This window comes from Anabas testudineus, chromosome 10 (genome assembly GCF_900324465.2).
Source record: "Anabas testudineus chromosome 10, fAnaTes1.2, whole genome shotgun sequence".
In the NCBI taxonomy this organism is placed as follows: Eukaryota; Metazoa; Chordata; class Actinopteri; order Anabantiformes; family Anabantidae; genus Anabas; species Anabas testudineus.
Window position 1 is genome coordinate 4,806,213 of NC_046619.1, and position 21,970 is coordinate 4,828,182.

The following is a 21,970-nucleotide window of genomic DNA, read 5'->3' on the forward strand; positions in this document are numbered from 1 at the left end:
AGAATGTGCATACCCTGTATGAAGCAAAGGTACACAGTGAGGGTGTGGGGTTGTCGCCAGTCTCACTTTTATACTGGACCTGTGTGTTCTATCATACACCTGAAGATAATATACGCCCTAATATTAACATCAACATCTCCCAAACCTTAACTAAATCATGTGCAGATATATTAGAAAGTGACAACTTTAAAAGCGCTGTCATCAATTGCAATTTGGGACTTGGCACAAACCTTGAGTATCTCTTCTCTGGTGACAGGGGCAGATCTACGGGGGGCAGAGAGAGGCGGCCCCCCTCCCATTCCCAGGCACCCCCACGCCAAATGTTCAGTTGCTAAAACTGTAACTGAAAATTCAAATGCCAAATATGTTTGTACACTGTTCAAATTACTTAGGAATAACTTCTTAGACCCTCCAAAATAAGAACAAATGTTTCACTGGAGAGGGTTTTGCTGTCATTCTGCTCTTGTCTGTGTTGTGACAGTGCGGTGTTGTGTGTTGCAGGTATGCCCCTCAGTCTGGACTGCAAGGCCTTTTTTGGCTACAGTGGAGAAAACAGGAGGCCCATCATCTACTGGATGAAAGGAGACAAGTTTGTGGAAGAACTAGCAGGACACATTAAAGAAAGTGAAGTCAGGTAAACACAACAACATCTATTACCTATGCGGTTTGTAACTCTAACCATTTTCAAACTGCATTCAAGAACCCACATTTGCTAAAAACATATATTTGGACCTTTTTCTTTCCAAGTTACTTTCCATTCATGCTCAACACCTCAAGAAAGTATCAATTACAGCCTTTCAAGGTTTACAGGTTTCTATTGTTAATTAATTTCTGAAAAGACTCAACTCCAGCTGCACTCTTCACATTGTCAGCATCTCATTTTGCTCCCTTATGATTTATGACTCACTGAGGATACTCTGACAGATTTCTTCTCAACTTTCCGCAAAGATTCTGAATAATAATAATAAAGTTGAACTGAATTTATTTGCCCCCCTGTTGGGACCAATTACATTGGGCGCTTTTGGGAAAAGCCTGGCTGTCTGCAGGGTGCCAGATGCAGTACATGGAAATCATTCACAGGCAAACACACACACACACACACAGTCATGCACACTGTGGTGAGAGAATGGAGGAATGATATCTTTAAAAGCAAATCCACAACAGGTACATTCACATACAGTTCATCCACAATTCTCAAGCAAATGCTTTACTTTATGTAATTCTTCATAGCAGCTTCCCTCCAAATGTATTTCAATTTTAGTTAAAGAAACAATTCCTCTTCTATGCTAATAGCCTATTTTGTTCATTATATATGGCTAACATCATAAATGAGTTGTTTTTTGTCTCTGTGTCTTTACACACACTTTATTGGTTTTAAGTGGTGATAGTGCATCTCTAGTTTGCTCTCTCTAGTGGAGAGCTAAGTCTATATTGCTTTCAGTCCTTTATTAAGGAAAGAGTACCAAGGCACACCAACTCTTTTTGGCCTCTATTTCAATACAGCACAAAGTCAGAGGCTCTTTTGATTCCACTAATGCAGAGGGAAGACATTTATAATTTCTGATTGTGACAGGAATTGATCTCTACATCAGCACCACAGACGGGCATTCTGGGTACACAGGCATTTAAGGATTTACTACTACAATCTTAAAGAACAACTATGTACTTTGGAGCTAGTTATTGCTGTAATAACTGCGCCTCTGTTTACAAGTGTTCTGTGAAGGCAGTAAAGATGGGCTGGGGTATCCAGGCTTAAAGTACATGCATCTAAGCAAACCTGAAAAGTCCACTTGTGTGCTGCAGTGCTGCAGTAACTAGATGAAATATTTACTCTATGCACTGATTTAGCCACTGCAGGTGCAAATTCAGCAAGCAGCACTGTTATGTGGGTGTACAGTACATCATCTACTGTATGTGGCAACATTATGCATTAAAGATGAACTCTCTCCATCATTTGTATAAGCTATAATAACAGTGTTTGCCAGTGTAAAGTAAGTAAAGAGGTCAACAGTTTAGCTCCATTAGCTGTATTCAAAGACAAAACTGGAAATGAGTGAACGTGTAATAAACTTGTAACCTTTCTTTAGTAATTAACTCATTACACAGGTAAAGAGTAGCAAATGTGGCAAGTCAATATTGTTTTTAACCGGTTTCCCAACCTAATCCTAATGTACCGGTTAATCAAAAGGTTAACCAGAAATACATTAACACATCACACATACAGCCTGCAGCTGCATCACTGTTAAAGTGACAGTCTGCCCACAAGATAAGGGAAACTATGTTTAGTTTTTCTAAAAGCGCTCTGACAGATAAGCTATAACATGTGGAAAGAACCTGTGGTGGGTAGATAGACCATCTACAACGACTAATCTGTTTTACAGTTCTTTCAGCTTTTTAGCTGCATTTCCCCACATTCACTTCTTGTACAACATCCAGTAAAATATAGTAAATAGTGTTGTAACAGAAAAGACACAATTCAAAGCCATGCGGTGTTGTTTTCATGTGATTTTCACTATTACTACTACTATCAGCAGTAGCTGTCACTGTTAGAAAACAGGTTTAATTAATTATTTCTCTATAAAGGTAATCATTTTGCATCCCCTATTCCCCCAGTGCCTCATCAGAGAGGTCAGAGGTCAGTGTTAGCTACCACATCAGCATAGGTTTCCTTCAACAGGACTGTTTGCTGACCTGAGGAATAAACGCAGGTTGTCCACTTGAGGGATGATATTAGTAACTGCTAAGCAACTTATTGGCCTCTGAAAATGTTCCCTCCAGGGAAAGTAGTGTTGTAGATAACAAGAGTAGTGGTGTGCTGGACTGTGAGTGTTTAAACTTGAAAGTAATCATGCCCCGTGGTATTAAATTAACCTTTGCCTGATGAGTTTCAATCTTTCAGTCCAGTCCTCTGGCCAACTCTGATCCAATCACTCCTATGTTCCAAATCACACTACAGCCTCCAACTGTGATGCACATTAATCTGTCTACATCCAGCTCCCTCCGCCCATCCTGCTGCAGAGCTGGACTGCAAAGTGTGGGTTCTGTTTGCATAGACTCCAGTCCTGTGGCCTCCATGATAATGAGAATATCTGTAATTACCAGTCTTGTACAACAGCGGTATGTGAGAGAACTCTAGACTCTTTAACCTCATTACTACACCACCTGGAGAGAATGGCCAACTGTGAATGTGTGACAGACAGAAAGTTCCTCCACACTACAAATGTTGCTCTTGTAAAAATGCAACCAATATCATGGATAAGGTTATCAAGTGCTTTAGTCAAACCATGCCCCAACACAAACACCAACATAATAAGTACAGGCCGTATCATCAGTTTCACTGCAGTTGTTGGCACAGCTTCACTGCTACCCACTTTTCGCACATTTCTGCAACTCAGCTGTGATAGTTCATGGTTCGTTCATGTGCAATGAATATGTAATTACAATATTTCCACTTGGGCCAGTGCTTGCTTCTTATTTTAATTTGAAGGCAGCACTGTCCCATATGTCTAGTGGTGTGGAGAGGTTTCTTAACCCGCTTGAAATTCATATCAGCTATCCACTCTAACTGTAGTTCCAGTCTTGCTGTTTTGACTCTTATTTGTATCAGTGTAGTCTATTAGTTGCTAACATCTCATTAGAAATTGGTTTTCACATGATGAATATAGAATTACAATTGATGATTACAATTAATTATTTTTTATTTGAAAAAATGTATTATATGGTCAAATAAGGATCTGACAGGATTTAATGTCAGATCGAACATTTTATGTGGGATTTGTAAATGTAGAGAAGATTGTTTTGTTACAAGAAGGTGACCAAAAGCAGGTGATATGTTTCTTCATTGTAATTAACACATGCACTGTTCTTAATTCAAAGTCAATGCTCAAATCATAAAATCACTATATAATCATAGTGCACCATGTCCCTGTGTGAAAAAAGAACTATCAAATGTGTGGTTCCTCTTTGGGTAATATCTGCTAATAGTACTGTCCAACTGTTACAAAAAGTGAATTATTTAGCCTTTTTTAATTAAGGTACAACACATGGATTTAATTAACAATATAGGAGATTAGTACAAGAAATACAACGAACTAAAGAAGATGTAGCATAAAGAATACTAATGTATAAAATCAAGTCTGATTGTAATAAACACATATTAAGTGCTGACTGTATAGGGCAGTGTTGTTGATGTTTCCAGGATTGTAAGAAAGAAGAAATAGGACAGAAGACTGATGTGGGTGATGATGGTCTATAAACACATTAGCATTACATGAACATGAGATAGAGGGGACTCACCTGGTGTTAAGTGTTATATATTAGGAATCAAAGCAGGAGCAATAAAACATCTTTGTTTGCTACTTGGATATAATTTAGTCAGAGGAAAAGATGTGTGGGAGAGAAAGGGAAGACAGGTGGTCTGAAATGGGTGGGGTGGGTACGAGAGAGTTATTTGAGGGAAGATGAGAATAATGAAGGGACGAGGTGATGTGTTTTTAATCGAGGTTTTTAGCAACTCACAGCTTTTAACAGTGACCTGATTTTCAGCCTTGGTAGACATCAGAGTGACACACTCCAAACCAATGACACACACACAGTGTTGTCATTTGGTGTGTTGCTTCAGAAGATTTTCTTAATTCATTCTTTAATGTTGACCATCATGTTATTGCGACGACTCTTTAGTCAGATTCCATTAACTTCTTCTGCTCCTCCACTGGTGAAAGGGCAGATGACACCATAAATAGTGTGTTGGTTTGTCGCTGCCACATCTGCTACATGTTGTAAAAATCAAATACCTGGACTGTGATCACGGTTTAGTCCAAAAATGTAATGCTGGTTGCAAACACTTAACAATCTCAAGGAAGGCATTTCATCTTAGTGTCATTGCCTATGTGATGCGCTAAAAGCCTGTTCAAATTTGTCTTAGTTCACTTGTTCAGGTCACACACACACATTTTGTCTGGCCTTGTCCTGGGCCATGACAATTTGAAGTTGAAGCTGTGATTACTCAGGTATTAGAAGCTGACACAGAGTTCAAAATAATCTTTGTCTCTTAACCTCTGAATCATTTTTTAGTAGCTGAGGTTAGCTGTTTGTTCATTAAACTCCTTCCTTACAGTTTGACAGTCATAGTAATCTACATGGATATATGAAAGCCCTGTTATTGTAAGGAGCAAACGCATAAGAAATGGATTAAACAGTGTGTTTAGCTGCACTAACATACAGTAAGTCATTAACAATTAAGATACATGAAAATCACTTCAGTGGAATTAGGTCATTGGTCTCCACTATTGCAGACACATTAAGCTGAATGAGAGCCATTCCCCAACCTGTGATGCTGCTGGACCATCTGTGCCGACTACCACCTGCACAATTAGCCTGATCTCACATATCACTAGTTATGGCTGAGTCCGACCTTAAATTAGGTTTAAAGGTGCACATCACGACCCAAACATCATCTCAGACTCCCCCTCCTCACAGGCTTTAAGAGGAGTATGACCTCACCATAAGGCTGGAGGCTTTGTCCAGCTGTCGCCAGTGTTTTCTACACATGCTTCCTTGCTGCTTCTATCCTCCCTTTTCATCTGCTCGCTCCTCTGCTCCACACTGCCCTCATTTCTGCCCCTCTTTCTTTCACTTCTCTCCTGCCTTTTTCCCCTTGCAGGAATTTCAGTGGAGTAATTTGGAACCCATAAAGCTCCTCCTGTCTCTAAGAATTACATGTGAACTACTCTGTCACCTTCTCTTATTCTCTTCCTCCTCCACTCTCTTCTCTGCTTTTCTTCCTTGTTGATTTTAAGGAGAAATCTGGGAGAGAGGGAACCCAATTGCTTCCTGTGTTTTGTACATGTCTGTTTCCCCTATTGTTTGCTGAGATCCTCTTCTTTGTTTCCATAAACATTTAGAAATGAGTGAAACTGAGGACAAAAGATGTTCCTGTTGTCTGTCTCTTATCTTTGTGTATTTGTTTGTCCAGGATCTTGAGGGAACATTTAGGAGAGAAGGAGGTGCAGCTATCCTTAACATTTGATGCTGTGGAGGAGTCAGACCTGGCCAACTACACCTGTTACGTGGAGAATCATATAGGGAAGCGCAGCGGGAGTGCTATCCTGCAGAAGAAAGGTAGAGTTCTCTCTGTTTTTCCCCTGTTCCCATCCATTCCAATTTCATGCTTATCCCATTTTACAATATAATAATAATAATAATAATAATAATAATAATAATAATAATAATAATAATAATAATAATAATAATAATAATCTTACACCAAAACTTCAATACCCCTCTTCTCTGTATGAGCCAGAGAGCATGAGCAAATTAACTAGTATCCTAGCCTTTACCAGAATTCAAAGATTGGCCAACACTTGAAGTTCATTAATGAGTACACCTAGCCCTTGGTCACTAAGAAAGTCGTGCCCACAGCTCAGTTTAATAATTCTGAACACATTAAACATGAGCAAAAAAGCAGTGGAAGTTTTACTCTTGTCATTTATTCCATTTCTCTTTACGATTCTGTCTGACCCACAGCTCAGCAACTGATGCTGCCTTTCACAGCCCAGTAAATATCTGTGGATGAACAGCTTCCAAGATAATTGAGACTTTAAACGTGAGCAGTCATCAAGAAATTTTTGAGTTGTTAAAGCTCCTCCAAAGCCTGATTTTAAAGATTTGGGTTCAGTAGCGGCTCCTAAACAGCTGAATGAAAGAAGGTGGGGCCTTGTATGTACAGTATCTAATCTCTGGTTTTAATCTCAAACAGAAAATCAAACAAGAGAGATGTCAAAGTACTTGCTGGTGATCTCTAGTAAGTGGTATGAAAAACACCACAGAATGAGTGTTGAGCACCACAGATGGAGACAAAATAAAAAACTGGATCTCATAGTTACGGCTTTAAATATTCTGCTGAAAAATGCATGAGGGCACAGCTCCCTTTGTAAAACATTTGCAGCAGTCCTGCAGTATCTTGCTTTTCATCTGATGAGCAGAGAGAACAGGCCTGTTTGAGTCAGGGGCCATGACCCAAAGAAAGGGAGAATCCTAGAGAGACTAAGAAAAAGAGACTAGCAAAACAGCACTGGAGGAGAAATAGCCTGTGTTACCTCGAATCTGAATGGAAAAGAGCAGCGCTTGAATGCCCATTATATGAAATAAATGTGTGTAATATAGAGAAGCAGGGACAGGGAAAATTGGGGGAATGTGGAAAGAGATAAACAGGCAAGGAAACAGCAAGACACAGAAAAAATGGAGAACAAGGGAGAAATAATAAATGCAGACAGAGGAATAATAAAGATGGCAAAGGTGATGGGTGTACGAGAGAATTGAGAGAGACAAAGTGAAGAGAAAAAGACGGAGAGATAGACGAGTAAAAACAGGTCTTTCTCTCTCCTCATCCGACTCCTGCTGAATGCCTTGGGTGTCAAATCTATCTTACTATACTTAACTAGCACCCCAGAGACTCTAACGAGGACACGTGTACACACACACACACACACCGTATCACACAGACAAACATCACCAGAGGGAGTCAGGATGAGAATTGTAGGGTCATTATTACTTAACACTGTACTTAACTGGATGAATGCAGAGAACTGGTGTGTGCTTGTGTGTGTGTGTGTGTGTGTGTGTGTGTGTGTGTGTGTGTGTGTGTGTGTGTGTGTGTGTGTGTGTGTGTGTGTGTGTGTGTTTATATACATCTTATAACTAAAAAAGTAAATTAAATTCAAATATTTGTTGATTAATTGTTGTTTTAGCAGAATTAGTTGTAACTATCCTGTTGTCTTTTTAAATGTTGCTGTCTTTTACCTGCTGTCTCTTTCTCTTAAGATTTATTCTTCTTACATTCCTCACATGTCACATTCAGCAGTACAGAGATTTGACTATTGGTGCAAAACTTCAACAATCTAGCATTTGGCTGCAGACCTTTTTACACAATCCACACATCGCTCGCCCCACAGCTTAAAATTTCCTCTTTGACTTCTCTTTATCTCCTACTCTGTGATCTGTATAGATTTAGAAGCAATGAGCCAGAAAGGACAGCTTTAACCTGGAAAAGTCTAACTCACCGCCTACAGTGCTTTCTCGACTTTTTACTTTTCTGTTTTTTAAAGAGAAAAATAAATAAATATCCTCTATTATACAATAAAGGATAATAATTATTAAGAATTATTAGTAATTCTACTTGGTCCTCAAAACATTAGTTTCAGATAGAGAGAGTGAGCTGAAGCTTGAATTACTTTGTGTTAGCATGGTGTACTGTACATGCTGTAAATGCCTTTTAAAAACATGCAATTAGCAATTTGACATAAAGCAGTAATAGTAAGAAGTAAGCAATGGCATGTTTCCATTTTTCCTAAATGCAGAAAAGCTATTTTAGCTACTTTAAAAAATCTGATACAATTCAATGCAGTTTGCAATTAGGACATCAGTGGGTGTCTGGAGGCTGTGTATAACTGAAGATCATTGTGTAGCAGCAGGACTTAGTCTCTTTAAGTAAGTCTAAAGTATTGTTAATTATGCTACATGCAGTGGAACTGTGTATTAACCCACAAACTATATGAGATTCTGTGCATATAAAAATATTTTTCGAATAGTGGTATTACCTTTACTCATTACATCACACACTCTAGTCTCTAGTAAACGTATTTATTAGCATTTGTATACACCAGTAAGGCACACATTAAAATCATCTACATAATACTGTGTAACTAAAACACCTCTGACTTGTCGGAGGATGGACTTGTCGAGTCAGAGGTGACTTATGTTTCTCTTCACTGCATTAAACACACATTTCCAGCCCTATTCTGGTTTACCAAAATAAACAAAGCACACACACGCAGCCATCGACTTGATTTAAAAGAAATGTCCTGTGCTCCGTGGTCCAGTTGGAGCATTTAAAGTCTCATGGCTGGTCTGAGGCTACACAGTCCTATAGAGCAGCACAGCAAGCTGTGATGCATTGTGTGTTTTGACACCTATCAATCATAATATGAGTTACTCTTCACTTCCTATTCTCATCAGCCTTGGGGACCCTCACTCAGATTTTCTGGTTGTCTTTCTTTGGACCTCTTTAGGTAAGTACTGACCGTCGCACACTAGGAAAACGCATAAAGCCTGGTGTTTTGGAGTTGCTTTGACCGAGCCATCTAGCCGTCACAATCTGGTCTTCGTCAACGTCACTCAGATCTTTACACTTGTCCATCTTTCTTGCTTCCAACACATCAATTTCAAGAACAGACTCTTCACTTGCTGTCTTATATATCCCACACCTTGACAGGTGCCACTGAAACAAGATAATCAATGTTATTCACTTTACCTGTCAGTGGTTTAAAAGCTGTGGTTGACTTGTGTGTAGTATTAGTATTATCAACATTGTGTCAATTTTATGTGTGCTGGCTGTGCATAAAATAGATTTGTTGTAGTGATAAACCTACAGAGAATCAGGACATGATCACCTCTGATGTGTGGAACATTTTAGCATATTTGGCCTTATTGTTTTGGTTTTGTTGACTTCTAAACTGAGGATATCCACATTTATTGTATAGATAAAGGTGTTCAGGTATCTGCTATAAATACTGTCAATGGTTGTTGAGCCTATAACCTGGGCAGGTCTGGGTCTGGGTAAGTCAACCTGAGCCTAGTTTTGTACAAAACTAATTGTACACTGTCATAAAACTAACATTTATTGTAAGTGTGTCCCCATACATGGAGGCTAGATTAACATAGTAAGGTTAATAAAAGTGTTGTTTTTAGCCTTCCCTCTGCTGAGAGAAAGCCCTGTGCCTTGTTGTGTTTACAACTTTACTTGAAGTTAGTTTTGTTACAAAGTTCTTTTACCTTCATTTTCCTATCTAGGCTCTATAATTTGCATTGTCCGCATCCCCTTCATGCAGGATCATCTTAAATCGGTGTGTTGTCTTTTTTTTTTCTTTTCTTTTTTTCTTGCAGTTGGCATCAATGTTTGTTTTGACAGCATGTGAGAGTTTCTGTTTTCACCATATAACCATATACCATTAACCAGGATAACTAGCCAGCAGATTTTTCTGGCATCTCCTGGCCTGAAGCCATGAAGCTAAGAGGGTCACATTAGGGCCCTTAAACACAACATGACAGCCTAAACAAAGCACAAGTTATCCTAAGTTAGCACACGTTTGCAAAGCTTGATTTCATGCACTGAATGCGTTTGATTGAATTAGGGTGTGCTCTCACCCTGCAATGACCCAAGGTAATGGGTTGATGCATCTATGTTGCATGCATGCACTCACACACCTACAGTACACAGACCATACACATCTACTTATTGTAACTGACAGAGCAGAAAGAGCTGCCCTCAGCCACCATGATGTGAGTCTTACTAGAAAGATAAATGGAGGGAGAGAGACAGGAGACATTGTTTCCGTAATGTCACTCAAGAGATTTCTGAAGATTTGAGCTTGGGCCTCCTGCTGCTTCATCCAGAGGAAGACAGTTAAGATTTGAGTTGAGACTCTCAACATGCACTTATTTCTTTGTTTGAAGAAAACAACCACTGGTGAAATTTGCCATATATGTAAAATACATGCTAAGTCACAGGTACAGTATTAGGTCCCATATGTTTGTTTCTTCGTTAGCTGAGTTTAGCTGAACTAAATGGGTAAATTTAAGTTGAACCACTGAAGATAAGGCAAATAGGTTTTCATAATCATTTCAGTATATGTAGCCTCTTGTGGTCATTTAAGGAACTGTGCTTCACAGAATCTCAGCATGTCATGGTGGTTTTAAATTAAAGGATGAGACAGGTGGCACAATTTAATACACAAAGTATGTTACTTTTTATATATCTTTGGACCATATTGTAAAATAGATTTCTAATAAAGAAAAAAACTAAAAGGAAAAAGGTAGATGTAATAGGACTTGAACAAGGTGGTGTCAGTGTGACATTATGTTGCTTATAAGAATGTAAAAGTATGACAGGGAGAAAGGTAAAAATCTTATTAAAATATCTTTTTTCACCATACAGACACCACCACCATTATCACTGACTTTTCTTTTCGTGCCTAATAAGTAAAAAGCATACTTAAAATTCAGCCTTCAAATTCCGCTCTCATTTTCTTGTGCTCTGATATCAGGAGACGGTGGCAAGTGACTCATTACTAATGGAAAATATAAGAGAACGTTAGACGAAGAGGGCAGCGGTGATGAAGTAAGGAGGAGAACAGGGGGAGGAGAGGGGATTGGATGGAGACAAGGAGAAGGTGGAGAAAGCAGCGCAGGTTTCTAAATGTGTCTCATCACGGATGGAAGCAATCCAAGTTCACGTCACTGTAGAGCAAATATTTGTCAATTAGTTAAATTTCAGAATTTTTCTCCCCACTCCCCTCCTCCTCCCTCCCTCTTCCTCACACCTGTACTATCCCATCTCTATTGCTGTCCCCCCTCTTTCTTCCATATAGTGTGTCTGTGTAAGTGACAGTGTTGTAGCGGAGTTAGAGTAGAGTTGGAGTGACGTCTACTGGTGATTTGTGGTAACTTCAGCTACATTTTACACCGTGGTTGTAAATAAAAAGGTGCTACAGCCACATCACGGGCTCCAGCCTTTAGAATTTTATGTAGATTGTTTGTCTGCAGCTACAAAGAACTCCATATATCCCTCCAGCTTTTATTTTGCAAGTCCTAACATGAGTTTAAATGGTGGGATGAGCTTTGTTTAAACTGTGCTGGGTTATCACACAAACATTTAGTCATTTGAAGTCTCAAGTGAGATGAAAAGAGGTTAAACTGCTGCATTATGAGCACTTTTACTTTTGAATACATTTTGCTGATAAAGCTACAGTTTCTGAAAAGAGTCTGCTATTATATTTGTACAGTACTGTGTTATTAAAATCAGCTCATGACTGAAGGGCTCTGTCACTACAAGTCTGATTGACGCTTTCAGCTAAACAACAGAGTTACCATTAAATGAAATGTCAAATGAACAGTAACATAGAGAGAGAGAGAGAGAGCACTGTGACATACACAGACGCTGTGGGTGCAGACTGAGTTTTGCTATTACACAGTCACACAGGCATAAAACTGACATAAGAACAAAGAAACTGATTCAAATGTACTTATCAAACAAGCATCATTACTTCACAGTGACACTGATTCCATTTAGATTCTGAAGAATCTCAGCCACTTTCTGTACGTGTAAGTTTGTAATGGTTCATAAAACCTTAGAAAACCAGTGAATTAGAAAAATAGATTATGGATTAGGAAGTTATAACAGGCTTGCAAACATGAATGATACTATTGTAGGAAATAGCATTGTCCTGCTTTTGGATAACTACATTAGACAATGTACCAGACCAGTGGAGACAGAAAGCTGCTGACTGCTGCTTTACTTTTGAAGTGTGATATCACACCAGCAATACCTAAAACAAGCTGGAAGAGAAACCCAGAGGAACCTGGCAAATTCCTTTAAAATTACATTTTGTGTAGTTAAAAACTAATTTATTTATGTTGTATTGGTGATCAGACTGAAAAAATGAAAAAAAAAAAAAAAGCACTGGAACTGAGTGAATAGCTCTCATCACACTGCATATGTACATGATCATCAACAAGCTGGTAGTTGTTGTTACTACTCCCCTGCTTAGAAAAATCTATAAACACTACTGTTAAAATGAAGTGGTTCCAAAAAGATTTAGAGATATGGGTGTGTTTTCTTTCTCTGTGTTTGTGTTGTGTGTGTTTGTGTGTGTGTATGTGTGTGAGAAAGAGCTAGAAAGAGGAAGATGGTAATAGATCATATTTCCTGTGGCATCAATCACTAGCCATTTTCCATTAATCTCCCACACGCTCCTTTTGCCTGTGATACCATTATTATTCCTTGATACACACACACACAATCGGAGCTCTTGTTGGTGTCTGGCCAACATGTGTCTGTCTGTTATGGGGACATACTTTGTGTTGCGTCTTACTTTTGTGTGTTTTGCCAACATACACTCACACAGACATGTGATCCTGTTTCTATCAGTCCTTATTTGATTCAAGAAGTTTTAACCTACACCATAAGTTTGCTGCTGAGGCGCTAATATCAAAAGCACCATTCATTTCTGATCTTGATTTACTTTAAGTAGTGACTATGGATTTAGTCACAGCATCATGTGTGCACATGTTGATGATCATGTAATAAGGCAACTTTAAGAAATAAGAAGCCAAATGCATTGTTTGCTTATAGATGTGTAGTTGTGCGTGACTATTTAAAATATGGCAATTGTGTGTATGTGGGGGAATTTCTACTGAATGCGTGTTTGCAGTCTCTCTGTGTCACTCAAACTAAAGGCCAGAATGCTGTTACAAACTGGTTGGTTCAGGAAGTGTGCTACAGTAAATATATCCACCAACAACAAAGAGCCATGCACAGGTGACACTAAAACAAATAGATTAGAGTTTTGGAAAAGATCCTGGTTTGGGTTAAAATAAAGTTACATTCAAAGTTTCAAAGTCCTGTGTTTTGTCTCCCAGCCATACATCACAACCTCCTCCATAAATGGACTTAGGGAGGTGCTTGTGTGTCCTGTTTAAATTATGCCATCAACTGCCTCTGTTGGTTTTGTCATATTTAGTACACTCACTAGGTGTCACCATATTGCAAAACTTAAATAAATAAAGGTATACTAAAGGTATACTGGCCTTCTGGTAGGCAGTAGGTGCTGTACTAAACCATGATAATGACTGATGAATGGATTTGTATGACCACTAGCTTATGTTAGCAATATAAATACAGTTGGTAGTAAAGAGACATTTCTACCTGTGTAGAAACATCCTGAGAACATTTACTAACTTTAAGGCAGTGAATGTCCAACCCATTTGCCAACGTACAAATCCAACCAGAAGAGAGTGAAATGAAAAGAGAATAACTATTTGAGTAATAATGCAAATGAACATTCATTCTTAGTTCCTAAATTATTACATGTCATGACACACAGCTGGATTTAGGGAAGTCATGCTTGTCTGATTCAGGGCATTTAGTTCAATACATTGTGGTTTATTATAAGGAACTTAGGCTAGGCTGCTAACGAAGCTGAAAAATCTGTGATTCAGCAAAAAAAAAAAAAAAACATCAAATGAAACCCCAACATCAACAGTTCTGCTTTTGAGTGTGTGAATTTCATTTTCTATTGTCCAATTTAGAAAATGTCTTCCGTTTTTCTTTTCTTTTCTTTTGTTTTTTTATAATTCATGAAGTCAAATTGTTGTAGATCAACTTTGTTTAGTCAGATGTGATTGTGCCACTTTGTAAAATGCAGTCTGTGAAAATCAGCCCAAACAAAACTTCAGTTATCCAATTCTCTAACCCTCATAAATTGGTGAAATAGGTGATTATTTCTGTTTTTCTTTGCCAAAAGCGTTTGATTCTTAGGAGATTGTCTCATATAAATCTCATCTATTCTTCTTATTCTCCCCTCAATGTGTGTCTCGAACTGTAGATATGTATCGCCTGGAGCTGGCTGGTGGTCTCGGGGTTATATTGCTGCTGCTGGGAGTCCTGACAGCACTTTATAAGTGTTACAACCTGGAGATCATGCTCTGCTACAGGAGACACTTCGGCAGTGATGAAACTGAAGACGGTAAACCTTTTTGAGTGCTCAGTTTCACTTCAGGATACACACATATTACAACAGGGATCAGAAAGGCCACATGATCACAGAGACAAACAGAGAGCATGTAGCCAAGTGGGTTTTCGCAAAGTGTCTATGTTACCAACTTGTTGTTGGACATTAAATGCTGCACACGAGCACCATTGGTGCATTATAATGGAAACGAGTGCACAAAAGATACACAATGATTGCACTTAATCAAGTCTACACCGAAGTCAAAGAAAGCTATTAAGAAAAAAAAGCATCAGAGTGAATGAAGATTTGTTTATTTCAGCTGATGGGGTAATTATTTTTTGTGACAGCTGATGGAATAATGATGAGCTCTATTTGTACAGCCTCTTTGAAATGTTACATTGACAAAGCAATATAAGCAAATAAATGATAGCTGTGGGGAAAAAATCTAAAGAAAGTTGCAAAGAAGTAAGTTTGTAGTATTGATTGAAAGTATTGATTTTAACTTAAAGTCCTAACGTGATGTTACCAAGTTCAACTGTCCCGAAGACGATGTGCTAAATGACTTGCTATCCGAACGTGACTGTGTCCAGAAGTGGGGCTGACTAGAAAGTGTCGTCCTTCAGAGAGCTTTCAATCAGACGTTCTTCTGTAGATGACACTGTGAATGTAGTGAGATACTGTAAAGCGGTGTGATAGAATCATTTCAAATGTTATTTAGTTTAAATAGGTAGAATAGATGTTTTCCTTGGATCTCTAGTGACCTCCTGGATGAGTCGTCATCACGCTCTTGGACTCACTTTGGTCCAGTTGACTATAGTTCCGAGTCTTCTCCACTTGTACACAGGCTCTCTCACTGTGGATCTGGATAAAGCCCCAGAACCTTAAGACGCTTTGTAACCCTTCCCAGGCTAATCATAGTTGTTGTGAATACTTACCCTATTTAGTATCAGAAGAAAAAAAAAAAACACAATTATCACTTTAAACTTGCATTTTATGTTGCTTCTGTTTAATATTTTATTTGAATATATGTGTGGAGATGTGTAGTATGAGAAACACACAAAAAGAGAAGAAATCAGCAGAGGGTTGAGTATTTTTTCAAAATGACCTTTGTAGCATAATTAGCTGGATGATTTCATGTTGCTTTCAGGAAAGAACAACCTGCCCTGTACTGTCTTTTCTTTCATTCCTTTTTTTCTCAGATAATAAAGAGTATGATGCCTACCTGTCCTACACCAAAGTGGACCTGGACTCTTTGGGCAGGTTAGCAGTCTCACTACTAACTAACACATCACATAAACGGAGCCTGGCCATCGTGATCATATGTGGTCCACATTTGAAAGTAGCACCTTTGCTCTTCCCTGGGTAAAGTGCAGAGCTGGAATCGTGACTTGGTTCGTTTGTTTGCGTACACGTTTGAAAAATGAGTTACAATGTGTTAACTGATTTAAATTAAGTTAAATGAGATTAGAGACAGAGGTGCTTTGAAACATAAGACAAGCTACCTCGTCTTTTCCTGCTTCCAGTGCTTATGCTAAGCTAAGCTAACCACATCCTGGCTCCAGTTCAATGGTACAAAATTAGTATTAAGCTAGTAAAGTAGTAATAATAATACACAAGTAAATCGGCATTATCCAAAATCTTATAAAGATAACTAAACTAAGTAAAGCACACCAACTATACTCTAGCTCATTGTTTCCTGGAGATGCTTTAAATGAAAAGCCATTTAAAGATGACTTCATGTGAAGCATGGTCATGCTAGAAAAAAAAAGTTTCATAATGTCCAATTATATGTGCAAGTACATTTGTACCAACCATTTAAATGCAACTGTGGCCACCATCAGGTGCTCTTTTAGCTGATGGCTTGGTGTTTGATTTGTTATTCTCTCCCCTGGCAGGACGAGCAGCGACGAGGAAACGTTCGCTCTGGAGATTCTGCCAGATGTTCTGGAGAAACATTACGGATACAAGTTGTTTATACCAGACAGAGATCTGATACCCAGCAGTAGTAAGTATTGACCTATGTATCTGCTCTACTTTACACACACGCGTCCTGTTTCTGTCTGTGGCCAGTATAACCCCCAATACCCAGAATTTTAATAGAATAAATCCCTCTGTCACAATAAATAAGAATGACTGCGGGTCTTCATCATATTATAATATATGAGTGTGATATATAATATATATCACACTGAGACCACATACAGTAGATGCACTGATAGAAAACCTTGTGTCACTCCTGGTTCGAGCTCTTACTTTCATTTGTCACTGTACCACATGCTCACACTTACTACAGTACACAGTCACGCACGTACCATTCACCAGTCACGCAGCACAAACCATTTATCATTCTTTCTGGGGTTACATGTCACTCTATGACTAAGTGGAGGGCAATAGTACAAGTACTGCTCTACAGTATATGTCTGTGCTCTGAACGTACACGTGCCACTTTCATGCAAGTTAAAACTACATTAGTACAAAAATTATCAGCAAAAGGGGAAAAACCACTCTTACTGCAACGTACTGTAAGATCTGTCTGCCTTCATTTTACTCATGCCAATAACCTTGAGTACGTTAAAAACCTAAAGATGCTCACAATGACATGTTGTTAATGACAAGAAAATTTCCAAGAGCATGTTCAGGGAAGTGGGGCTGCGAGAACGTTAGGAATATGGAATAAAACTGCAGACATAGTGCAGTATAGAGATGAGATTTGTCATTCTCAGCAGACACACACACATATCCATCCATCATTGTTAGGCTCAACTCTGGCCTTGCTAGCTGCAGGGATGGTGAATAGAGCATTTAGATTGGGATATAGTGGGATTCATCTGCTCCATACAGCTGTTTATCACATCAACACACAGTTGCAGATAGAATAAAAACAGAATCTTGCAGTTGATGGTCATTGCCACGTGTTACAATCTGCCATTTTGACTCAGAGCAGGCACACTTTGTATTATCCATGCATAATGAACTAAAAGCAAGAAATAAAATGTCATTCTTTACTTTGTAGCAACATTTTATTACCAAAATCACATTTCAGCATATGCTAAAAACTTCTCCAGATAAATGTTGTTGCTTAAATTATTCTATAATGTGGCTTGAAAGTTTGAAAAAACAAACAAAAAACTAATGTGCATGTTCTGCATTATTTAATATTTTCTCGGAAAATACATAAATAAATTGACTTAAATGTGGCTCATAATGAATTGTTCTGCTCTATATCATCTGCCCTTAGCTAAAATTATGCCTCCTCCACGAGCAGCACACACGGCATCCTGAAGAGAAAGGAAAAACTCATGTTTCTTCTCGAAATGGGGCTTCCTCTCTGTGCCCTGAAACCATCCTAAAAACAAATGTCCACTGCTGCCTAACTACACACATAAATTTGTCTAAGCTGCATATGAACTGAGGGTTAAGCAATCGTGAAAAACAGACTGAACGAGTGCATCACATAGACAGAGAGGTGCCTTTTCTTTCCTCACCAAAGCCATTGACAGTGCAACACAGCAATGCGAACCAAATAACACCATTCAATTATCCACTCCATTAACCCTCCGAAGTGAACAAGAGAGCGAGAAATAAACAACGGCAACAGAAAGAGGTGGAGGCACGAGGTCGTTAGTTTGTGTTATTTCATTAATTGATTTACATAATCCGCAAAAATAGAGAGCGGGAAAAGGAAGCAAAGGGCAGGAAAGAGGAGGGAAGGTCAAGTGTGAGGACAGAAGCTAGAGAAAAGGGAAAGCAAACCAGATGAGAGAGAAAGAAAGGAACTGAATTTCGGGATGTTCTGTACTATTTGTGCTCCCTGAAATTGAGCGTGAAATTGCAGTGTGTTGATGGTGAGTCTCTGTCATTAATTCGGTTAGCAAGCGAAGAGACGGTGAAGGGGAGAGAGACATAAAGAGGGAGGGGATCTGTCGTTCACAGTACACACAGTCTTCAGACATCTTCAGTAACTACACATTTGAGAAATAATGAGCAATTTCGCTGATGCACGTTGCAAAACACATCGAAAATGTCACAAATAAATAAGCTGAATGGGGACATTTCGGAAAAGACAAGTTTCCACTGGAGTTGGCATGAAGCAACAGCACCACAGTGAGGATAAGGAGAAGCATTTAAAACTGCAGTGAACTGCTTTAACTTTACATTTATATTTACATCGAACATGCAGCAGCTCCACCGCCACTTCCTTGGCTGACTTTTCACACAGCACCACCTGCCCGTTCCCCTCTTCAAGTTCATATTTTCCTCTTCCTAAGTTATAAGCAAAAGCTGATTGTGGCGTCTCAGCACAGCTCTAATCCCCATTTAAGAGCTGACTTCACAGCGCTGTGTCACAGCCAGAAATCTTGCACAAGCATTTCTGTCACTCTGCTTTATACTCCCGTCAGTCATTCCAGTCATGTATGAACATAATGACTCAGAAGATGAAGCCAGAAGAAAAGACAGATACTCGAGGTGGAGGTTTACTGTATATACTGAAAAGTTCAGTTCAATTTTATTTCCCTGTGTCTTCCTTGTGTTGCTTCCTGTACTTCCAGAGTAAATAAAACACCCAACTAACATGAACTTGTCATATCTTAAAAACAAAAGTGCATTAAACAAATATCTCACTGTTTAGAGAAATACACTTCTTCACTTCCTTTCAGAGAGATAGGTGAAAAAACACTCTCATGTATGTGCATCATGAAGCAAACATCAGGAGGTGGAACAACCAAACCAAACGCTATGAATCGCATACAGTAATTTGAGGGCTTTGGGTGATATGTAGATTCCCATTTCTTTTGTTTGCCAACAAATACATGCTGTCTGTTTATTTGAGGACAAACATGGAGACGCAAGGAGGTGAAGTGTCTCCCGGACACGGGGTCTGATGACTCTGCAGGCGATGTAACATAATATACAATAATTAAAGGGATGAGTAATCCGCATTAACATTCATTGTGAAATCATCTCTCTCCTGTCACACAAACATACAGTAGTCCACAACACTTCACCTTCTTCCTGTATTTACTTGTTTGTTCCCGCGGCAGAAACATCTGACCAATAAGCGGAGAGGACGTTCTCGCGTAGTTTGAAGTGATGTGTTTTGGTTTTCTTGGATTTCTCTGTGTGTGAAACGAAACCGAACCAAGGAGAAATTGCTACAAGTTCACAAACTCATCCACTGATTCGGACCAAAACAAATGAATTAAGATGTGAAAGCAACCCAAGTGTTATTTAAACGAGAAACATGGTTACTGTAATCGGTGATTATAGAAACTTGACTTCACGAGGTAGATTTCTGCTGGAGAACGCTGATTACTCTGCTATGTAACGGGGCCTCTAATCGGGGCCTTTCTGCAAAAGGGGATGTACAGAACAAAGTCAGCCGACACTCAACAGTATAGCAATATAAAATGCAATTGATTAAGCTTCTATTCAAACTGTGTGATCAAGACACCATCACTAGGGCAGCAATAAGAAGTTTGTCGTTTTATGATCTTTTACTGTAAGTGACAGCTGACTCTACGGCTTCAGATCATTTCTGTGGTGGCACTTGTGTACTCCGACATGCGTGTTTTAACACGTCTGCTTGTTTTTCCAGTGTTTTGGAGCTCGTAACAGTACAGAGGACACGTTAAGGCACGCCTCTCGAAGCACAGATACTTGCTCCACATTCTGCTTGTAGCTGCTTAACACTTTAACTAACTTATCATTTCTTTATCTCAAGCAAGCAGAGGTGGTAGAAATACACAAACGTAATACTCAAGTAAAAGGACAAGTCCTTGCCTAAGTACCACTTCAAATTCTTTCATCAACTTGGAGTTCTAAGTACAGAATGTACTTGTATATTGTAGAAAAGTACACTATACTGCACTAAGTAATGCATTTTGAACAGTACTAGTAGTAAAAGTACTATTAATTTATTTTAGTTACCAACGATATTCTTCATTTTGTCTAACTCGCTTCTTGCTCTCTGTCCCTTTCATTTTGTCTCTACATCTCTCCCTCCTAGCCTACATTGAGGACTTGGCTCGGAGTGTTGAGCAGAGCCGACGTCTGATCATTGTTCTCACTCCAGAGTTTGTTGCCAAAAGAGGATGGAGCATCTTCCAGATAGAGACACGCCTCCACTCTATGCTGGTTACCGGAGAGATCAAGGTATGAATTGCTACCTAAACAGGAAATCAGTCTAAGAGATAAAGCAGATGTGTGTCATCAACTTATCTGAGTTGTTTGTCAATTTGACATGTTCAAGGAAGCAGTGAGATGCTCTACTTTAATATTATGTAAGCGCACCAACTTTTTCTTCCTTGTAAAACAGCTCTATCTCCGCATTTATCTGTGTTCAGGTGATAATGATAGAGTGTGCAGACCTGAAGAACGTCATCAACTACCAAGAGGTGGAAGCACTTAAACATACGATCAAGGTATACAGAGAAGGGGCTGAATGGAGGGGTGATGTGAAGGGTATCATCAACCACCAGCAGACTAAGGAAGTGGGGAAAAAATGGCTTCTCATCTTTTCCCTTCAGGTTTTATCCATCATTAAATGGAGGGGTCCTAAGAGCAATGAGCTGTCATCTAAATTTTGGAAACAGGTGGTCTATGAGATGCCTGCCAAACGCAGAGAGACACTGTCCAGGCGCCAGGTACAATGCAAAAAAGAAAAGTCATGAATTTCTTGTGCTCCTGCTCTCACGTTTCTTTTTACCCTTTCTGAATAGAAAGAAACTCTACTCTGAGCAAACAACATGAGTTTGAGACTAGAGTAAAATGCAAGAAAGTATAAACACAGCTAAACAAATAGCACCGAAATGCAGTCTAGTCAGTTTAATACAAATAGCAAACCCACTGTAGGTCAACTAAGTTATCTTTGTCAGATGTTTGTGTTTTGGTCTGTTTTGACCACTAAATTGCCCTGAAGAAGTCAGTGTTGGCAGAGTAGAAACCATCACATCTATTGAAAATCTCTTCATTGAACAATAGGTCAATGAATAAAATGAGTAGTTTTATTATTAAATGTATACATTTATAAAACATATCTCCTATTGCAATAATGTTGCCCACTCGTGTGTTTGTATTTATCAACACCTTAATTGTTCAAATATTTGCATTAATCTGTATGTATATGTGTAACTGTGTTTCTGTTGTAACAGGTGATGGACTCTGGTGAACAGGGCCTCTTTGGTGACCTGCAAACCACTGTTTCCACCATTGCCATGACAACCACCTCTGCCTCCCTGGCACCCCCTAATGAGAGTCGCCATGGACATCATCAGGTCAGCTATAACTAGGGCACTTCTCTCTTCTGTTGTAGTATGTCTCATTTAAGCTGTCAGGAGAATCAGGTGCAGACAATGTGTAGCAGTTTGTCCATGTCAGACACATTCTCTCTATGGATGAACGTT

At 39.0% G+C, this 21,970-nt stretch overlaps 1 protein-coding gene across 1 annotated transcript in view; it reads left to right on the forward strand.

Moving 5' to 3' along the window:
* The window catches only part of il1rapl2 (interleukin 1 receptor accessory protein-like 2), a 289,838-nt gene that overhangs the window by 266,432 nt on the left and 1,436 nt on the right, over nucleotides 1-21,970 (forward strand). Inside the window, exons 8-16 of the mRNA XM_026357087.1 lie at nucleotides 502-634; nucleotides 5,975-6,120; nucleotides 14,442-14,582; nucleotides 15,767-15,827; nucleotides 16,463-16,572; nucleotides 20,575-20,720; nucleotides 20,912-20,989; nucleotides 21,095-21,211; nucleotides 21,719-21,841. Coding sequence (XP_026212872.1) covers nucleotides 502-634; nucleotides 5,975-6,120; nucleotides 14,442-14,582; nucleotides 15,767-15,827; nucleotides 16,463-16,572; nucleotides 20,575-20,720; nucleotides 20,912-20,989; nucleotides 21,095-21,211; nucleotides 21,719-21,841 — 1,055 coding nt within the window. The remainder of the gene's footprint in view (nucleotides 1-501; nucleotides 635-5,974; nucleotides 6,121-14,441; nucleotides 14,583-15,766; nucleotides 15,828-16,462; nucleotides 16,573-20,574; nucleotides 20,721-20,911; nucleotides 20,990-21,094; nucleotides 21,212-21,718; nucleotides 21,842-21,970) is intronic.